The following is an 8,152-nucleotide window of genomic DNA, read 5'->3' as shown; positions in this document are numbered from 1 at the left end:
TATCCAGTTTAGTTTTGCTTCTTCAAAAAGTCCTTTCATTGTTGATTTAAAATCTGACGAGAGTGAGTGAAAAAGAAAACAACAGTTAACACCTGCATAACGGGACCATTGTGTGCTGAATCGGAAAGATTGTCTTCACGTACACTTGTCTTTTTGATAAATTACTAGAAAAACGAGATATATAATGGCTACTCGACTGAAACAACATATTTTTTTTTTTTGGGGGGGGGGGGGGGGGATAAAGAACAAAAGAGATGGCACAATTTTATACAAAAAAAACTTTACTAATTTTTGATCATTTCATTTCAATTTCTTGCTTTATAACATCTTAAAAAAGCAAATTATTTCAATTATAGTCTATTTTGATATTGTAACAATTAAGAGAAAAACCAAATTTCAACAGTTTTGGAGGCATCTTGCATATAACATCTTTAAAAAAGCAAACTTTCAATTATAGTGTATTTTGATATTGTAACAATTAAGAGAAAAACAAAAAATTTCAGCAGTTTTGGGGGAATCGAACTCGCCACTCAAAAAACTCTTAGGAGTGCTCTTGCTTCTAAAACGTACTAGTATGCGTCACAATTCATGGACATGATTAAATCCAAGACTTATGGAATTCGTAAACAACATGCTGTCTTCATACTGTTAATAATTTTAATACTAATGTATATTTATGTAGTTGGCGACTGCAGTAGATAGTTTCAAAATGCATATATCATTTGATGAGTAAAGATAACGGGGAGTGAAGTTTGTTTCGGTTAATATTGGCTCGTTCTAACTTCTAATATAAGAAGATTCCAATCCACTATCGTTTCCCTCCGTTCGAAAAGTGGTTACGGATTCAGAACAATATAAAATAACTCTTAATATTTAAAGAAATATTCTTTTTGACTGACATCTTTTTACGCTTGCACACCCATCAAAAAGAAGGAATAGGCTGTTGACCGCTGTAAAATTTACAGTGTTTAGATGACGTCTGACAGTAGGCTGTTGGCGAATTCCAAAAATACCGTCGGACAACCGTCGCTGTTTACAATTTACTGTCAGTTGTTTACTGATTCTGCAAGCGTATTATGATGACAAAAGAAAATGACATGTATAATTAGAAAGGTTATTTACCTTTAGAGGTCGTGGCGTGAAGATGACGATATTGCTTATCCCCCCCCCCCCCCTCCCCCCGAAAGGAACGTATGTACATGTGTTCTAGTTGTTACATAAAAAAAACCACACATTTATTTACCAACATGGAGTTCATAAAATCGAGTTTTTTATTCGAAATTGTCAATTTTGTGCGAAAATGATATGGTATTGACACACAATTTAATATTTTTTATAAAACCGCAATCATATAGGTTGTCGTAAATTGATAATTTGGATAATTCTATAATACAAAATAGCTGGACAATGTAGTAAAAAACACGTAGATCGTGAATAATTGAAATATTTTCTTTTGTAAAATTATATCCTCAATGAGACCTCACCCTACTCCTCGATATTTTGATTTTAACGAATTTGAATCTACATTATCTGAGGTTGCTTTCACTAAAATTAAAACTTTTCTAACCAAATGTTTTTAGAAGAAGATTTTTATAGGTTTTCCTCTATATATTCCTTTGAAAGAATCCCCCTCCCATTGTGGCCCCATCCTACCCCTAGGGATCATGATTTGAACAAACTTGAATCTACCCTACCTAAGGATAACTTTAACATTCTTTCTTCTGCGGTTCATGTCGGCGGTATGAATGTAATTAACATTGCATGAACAGCACTTTTTCTGCAAATGAGTGAGCGCTACCTTCAAACCTTAAAAACCCTATCAAACATTAAAAAAAAATCACTGTGCGTATTGGTTCCTGCTCCCATCTATGTAACTACCGGATCGACAACTACGACACCATCATGTGTGGATTACAGGTCAAATTGACAATAATTGCATCCATATTTCAATTGATGTAGAATTAAACAGGCACGTAGCATCAGGGGGGGGGGGGGCATGGGGGCCTGCCCCCCCCCCCCCCCCCACTTTTTCTTGCAGCAAGTAATATTTTAAAATTTACATATAAAAAATTGAATTATCATGGAGTTGCCCCCCCCCCCACCAACTTTTTAGAGGATGTAAAAATTGATATGAAAATAAGGAAATTGAAATTATATACCACGCCCCCCCCCCCCCCCCCCCCCCACGGATTAGGATTTTGAAAAAGTCTTATTTCCTTTTTTTTTTATTTTTTTTTTTATTTTTGCTTGTCAAGATTTTTTGTTGGATGAGTCTGCCCCCCCCCCCCCCCCCCCCACTTTCAAAAACGATGCTACGTGCCTGTTAAATCAATTTACTCTTGTCATGATTAAGAGGTTGGTCTCCTCAGTATAATACACATAAGGAATCAATTGGTAGGTTGGTATCCAAAACTATCAAATATGGATACGATGTGTTATGGATAAAAGCTATACTCAATATAGTACGTGGCTAAGATGATAATCCTTATTCTTTTGCAGGATTTGACGAACCACAGGCTAAATAGCACTTAACATGAGCGGATCCAGAAAATTTTCCAGGGATGGGGGGAGTGGAAGGGGGGGGGGGGGTCCGAGCGAAATTCATCGATTGTCCCTCCCCCCTTTTCCATTTTACTGAACCTTTTCCATTTTGCTGAATCCGCCCCTGTTTTGTTCTACCTTAAAATTTAAGCGCTTTTGGTAAAGCATTCCTGGTCTTTATTTTCTGATTGAATATCCTTTTTTAGCTCACCTGAGCCAAAGGCTCAAGTGAGCTTTTCTGATCACAATTTTATTTGTCCGTTGTCTGTCGTTGTCGTTGTCGTCGTTGTTAACTTTTCACATTTTCATCTTCTTCTCAAGAACCACTGGACAGATTTCAACCAAATTTGGCACAAAGCACCACTAGGTGAAGGGGATTCAAGTTTGTTCAAATGAAGTGCCACGCCCTTTTAGAAGGGGAGTTTAATGAGAATTATTAAAAAAAATTTGGTATTTTTCAAAAATCTTCTTCTCAAAAACTATTCAGCCGGAAAAGCTTAAACTTGTGTGGAGGCATCCTCAGGTAGTGTAGATTCACGTTTGTTCAAATCATGGTCCCCGGGGGTAGGGAGGGGCCACAAGAGGGGGATCAAGTTTTACATAGGAATATATAGAGAAAATCTTTAAAAATCTTCTTCTCAAAAACTATTAGGCCAGAAAAGCTCAAATTTAAATGGAAGCATCCTCAGGAAGTGTAGATTCAAAATTGTTCAAGTCATGGTTCCCGGGGGTAGGGTGGGGCCACAATTGGGGGATCAAGTTGTACATAGGAATATATGGAGAAAATCTTTAAAAATCTTCTTCTCAAAAACTATTAGGCCAGAAAAGCTCAAATTTAAATGGAAGCATCCTCAGGAAGTGTAGATTCAAAATTGTTCAAGTCATGGTCCCTGGGGGTAGGGTGGGGCCACAATTGGGGGATCAAGTTGTACATAGGAATATATAGAGAAAATCTTTAAGAATCTTCTTCTCAAAAACTATTAGACCAGAAAAGCTCAAATTAAATTGGAAGCATGCTCAGGAAGTGAAGATTTAAGTTTGTTCAAATCATGGTCCCTGGGGGTAGGATGGGGCCACAATGGGGGATACATTTTTATATATAGAGAAAATCTTTAAAAGTCTTCTTCTCAAAAGTATTAGGCCAGGAAAGCCCAAATTTGAGTGGAGGCATCCCCAGATCATATAGATTCAAGTTTGTTTAAATAATAGTCCAGGGGTAGGGTGAGGCCACAATGGGGGATGAAATTTTACTTAGGAATATATAGAGAAAATCTTTCAAAATCTTCTTTTCAAAGACTATTTGGCCAGAAAAGCTTAAACTTGTGTAGAGGCATCCTCGGGTAGTGTAAATTCAAGTTTGCAAAATCACAGTCCCTAGTGGGCGGGACCGTTATGGCGGTTTGAATTTTTACATAGGAATATATAGAGAAAATCTTTAAAAATATTCTGGGAAAGTTTTTGGTCCAAAACTCAGTACTTAGTCTGAAAGCACAGGTTATGAGATTAAAGGTAGATTTAAGTTTGATGAAACCATGATTCCCTAGAGAATAGTGGGGACACGAAATGGGGGGGGGGGGGGGGGGGGTATATAGGAATAGAGAAAAATCTTAGAGGTACAACAACAAAAGGGGCTTGGTATTTACCAAAAAATAAGAGGTGGATAAAAATTGGCAGATTTTCAATTTTTTTTAGCAAGATCTACTGTACTCAGTTGTCAAGATATTTTGATACTGTAATGCTAATTTGATCAGAATTAAGGCAATTGTTGCTCTGGTGAGCGATGTGGCCCCTGGGCCTCTTGTTTCCGTCGGAATGGTATTTTAAACATCACTACTTTTTTAAAACGTAAATTCTTCTGGCCAAAACCCGGAAATATATTCATGCTCGATAAGCATTTTACATTTCACAAGCACCTGTCTGACACAGACCAAAATTGCGTCTATCATGGCGGACGATGAACACGATGTCGACAAGTAAGTGCAATTTATCACCATTTCAATCAATGTAAAGAGCACAGAAATCATATAACAGGGGTTTTGAATTGAATATACGTTCATCGTTATATTGAAGTTGTTTTGTAGAGAATTTTTACTCGAAATTACTTATAAAAGCACCTATTTGTTTATTGGACTGTTGAAATTGAAAATCAAGTAAATTTTAGGCTTTGTGACAACTTTTTAAAAAAAGAAAGGTCTTATACATTTTTGAAAAAAAAAATCAACATCGTTGACAGTAGTTTAGTATTCCCGCAATTACTGGCATATGCCTTGACAATACAATTTTTTTTTTCTCATTACAAAAGTTTGAGATTTTTTTCAATGAATCTAATACAATAAAATTACTCTAAATAGGGTGCTTTGTATGGGTGTAATTATAAAATTTTAGATCTATATTTGTACATTATTTTAGAATCCTGTGTTGAAATTGGTAGTATAATTTATTAACAGTGTATTTTTGCTATCATGTCAACAAATTTTAGTTCTTAAATGTTATGTGAGGACATTTCTCTCTGTTTCAGCTTTGATGACGATATTGATGATGATGACGAACCTCTTGATGAAGCAGTGGAAACTCAAGATGTCAGTTGATATTCTACATTACTTAAATATTACACAATACATGTGTATTAATAATGTTTTCATAGAAAATTTGTTCATCTCTAAGAATAATCCATGTTATTTAAAAACCTTTTGATGTGAGTACTACAGTACCGATCAGACCCAACCTAACACCAGAGTAAACCCCTACTATAAACCCCGGGTTTACTTTCTGGTTTTACTTTGGGTGTACTTTTTGGGAGTTGATTTTTAATCAACTCTCCTATGCAGTCACTCAGACAAACCGAAAGTGAAACAGTGTTTGAACCTCAGCACAAATCATTGCTCCTGACAAGACTTAGTTCTTGAAAATAATTGATGAATTCGATGTAATGTATGCTAAAGCATTGTTTTTCAAGGAAACTTATTTACAAATACCTAAAAAATAGTCCGATTTTAAAAGGTACATACAATTTAAATATTTTTTGTAGTCGTATGTATTCCTACGCCAGAGTTTAATATAGTCTCGTTCAACTTGACGTTCGGCTGTCGGTTCGGTTCGACAAAATCAACTCCTGTCAGTTCTTCAGTACTTTGATTGTAAATTTTGGTCCATTCGGGGTTTACTTTGGGTTTACTCGGGGTTTACTTTGAGTTTACTTGAGAATTGCTTTTGGAGTCAACTATACGCACTGAATTGTGAAGCAGACCTGTATTTTATATTATCATCCTACTGCCTGTAATTCCTGCCCTTTGTATATTCCGAATACACATGTAGCGTCTGCTTTCAGGGTATTCTTCTGATCGGGGTTTACTCTCTGTGTCCACTCTGGGTTTACTTGGGGTTTACTCTGGGTCCACTCTAGTAAACCCAGAGTAAACCCAGAAAGTAAACCCAGAGTTATATAGTTGGGGTTTACTTTCTGTTAGGTTGGGTCTGATCGGTACTGTATGCTCTGTCCCAAGTATCTGCTTCTGCCTTTTTTTTCTTAATATTTCAATAGTCATCAATACCTTTGTGCGAAATTGTGCCCTAACTACTTATATCCACAAGAATAAAAAAAAGGTTCAGATTATCTGTTTTGAAAGACCCCCTCTACCACTTCATATTTCAATACACAACCAAAAATAGAAAGTCTGCGTGGATTTTGCATTGCAGCAGACATGGAAAGTACCCGGATGATAATGTTAAAAAATTGTGTGAGGTGTCCTGAGTAATTCTGAATGGAGAAAAGATGTAAACATTTCTCATTATAAATCTCTGTAAGCAGTTTGTTTTCATTCATGTTAATTTTTCTGGGCAAAAATAGATGTAGTCCAATAAAGAAATCTTGGATTGTTCCCCTTACATTGATTTCAATTGTACTTGATTGAAAAGTATGTGTATTTTCATTAAAATTCATCAAAAGGTGAGAGAAGCGGTAACCTGGGACAGAGTATAGAAAATGATACCCATTTCATAATGTTAAACATTTGCAGCTCTTTGTTGGTACCAGGTAGTTCTCATATGGTTTGGATTAGGAACAATATAGTAGTACATGTATATATTCTTTATTCATGCACTATTTTTACAGGATGGTGACCCAATAGACATCCTCCCAGCTGATCAAGCAACTCAAGCTGTTGAGCCCCAAAAACGAATCACAACCCCATACATGACCAAATATGAGCGTGCAAGAGTCTTAGGAACAAGGGCACTGCAGATTGCGTAGGTTTCCTCAATATATAATTACTCCCACCTGATGAAAACTTTTGCAAACCATGTTATATCATTTTATTCATCTCAAAACTTTGTGTTATCCAAGGTTTTCGGTTACCAGTTAAAATTAAAAAAAGAAACAGTGGTTGGGGCTTCAATCTCTTTTTGTTATATCCATGGTAATGTATTCAAGAGAATGATGTTCAAGATACGGTGATACCTAATCTCAATTTTACAGCATTTTCGTTGACTTTCCTTCCAATTTGAATTACCTCTTTTCCCCTTATTATTTGAATTATTTCATCATTCAGTATCACTTCCATTTAGTACAATCATTACTCTTTGTATATATGTTTAAAATTTTTCAAACGATGTTAATTTTGCCCCATAGTATGTGTGCACCTGTAATGGTGGAATTAGAAGGAGAGACTGACCCACTACTGATTGCCATGAAAGAACTCAAGTAGGTTCCACAAGTTACAGAAATTATTCAGTTGGAGAGTGATTTATGGATTGTCAAGTATCAATATCATTATTAAATTAATGAGCTGGTAATAAATAAGAATTAATTTGGAGATAAATGTTAGAATTTTTCAATTCGTGATCATTGGCAAGGAAGTCAGATGAGAAGGATTGATAGATTCTCATTATTTATTTGGTTTGGTTAACAGCGACCCAACTTGATATATAGGTACATTAATAATCAGCATCAGTTTATACTTTTGTCTCTCGACCAGTTTTATTTTAAACAGAAGAAACAAAACTGATCTCTTATTGTTGCGTTGTAGAGCCAGGAAAATCCCCATTATTATTCGCCGATTTCTCCCTGATGGAAGTTTTGAGGATTGGGGAATAGATGAACTCTTGATGACAGAGTGAATGGACATGTCACATTGTATCAAAGTTTCTGTCATTATCTTTTTATTGTAATTCATGTGTGGAGTATGTGTTTTGGAGAGAGTGGTTGTATGAAAGTTGCTATTTTTATCATTTCATTAAAAAATCACAAAGTATTTGCTTTTATTTCTTGATTTATAAAGTATTTTTAGATAGGTGAATGTATTCAATTTCAAATGTTGGCAGTTTTCAAAAAGACTGATAAAAATCAGCCGTTCTGACACGCTACCGTGCTTGGGAGTGGTAGCGTATGAGAATGGCTAATTTTTAATCAGATTGACTAGGGTACATATATTTCTTACAAGTATCGTACTCATTGAATGAGACGCTATTGTCTGATTGTGATGATACGTGATCATGAATCTAGTAGATTAATTTTTAAATAAGAGCATGTTTTCATACATGCACATAATACAAAAAGAAGCCAATCAATATATATAGTCTTCTATATTGACTTGTGATATTTCTTAAGATTTTA

The 8,152-nt window shown here is 35.4% G+C and overlaps 1 protein-coding gene across 1 annotated transcript; it reads left to right on the top strand.

Moving 5' to 3' along the window:
- The first annotated feature begins 4,422 nt into the window (after positions 1 to 4,422).
- Positions 4,423 to 7,790, top strand: LOC105336503 (DNA-directed RNA polymerases I, II, and III subunit RPABC2). Its single transcript, XM_066070624.1, has 5 exons — positions 4,423 to 4,514; positions 5,060 to 5,120; positions 6,653 to 6,786; positions 7,169 to 7,240; positions 7,566 to 7,790. Exons 1-5 carry the CDS (start codon positions 4,486 to 4,488, stop codon positions 7,654 to 7,656), a joined length of 387 nt encoding a protein of 128 aa, XP_065926696.1. The 5' UTR covers positions 4,423 to 4,485; the 3' UTR covers positions 7,657 to 7,790.
- The last annotated feature ends 362 nt before the right edge of the window (positions 7,791 to 8,152 follow it).

This window comes from Magallana gigas, chromosome 9 (genome assembly GCF_963853765.1).
Source record: "Magallana gigas chromosome 9, xbMagGiga1.1, whole genome shotgun sequence".
Lineage (NCBI taxonomy): Eukaryota > Metazoa > Mollusca > Bivalvia > Ostreida > Ostreidae > Magallana > Magallana gigas.
The sequence above is the reverse complement of the archived record's forward strand: the minus strand, read 5'-3'. Positions and strand labels throughout refer to the sequence as shown.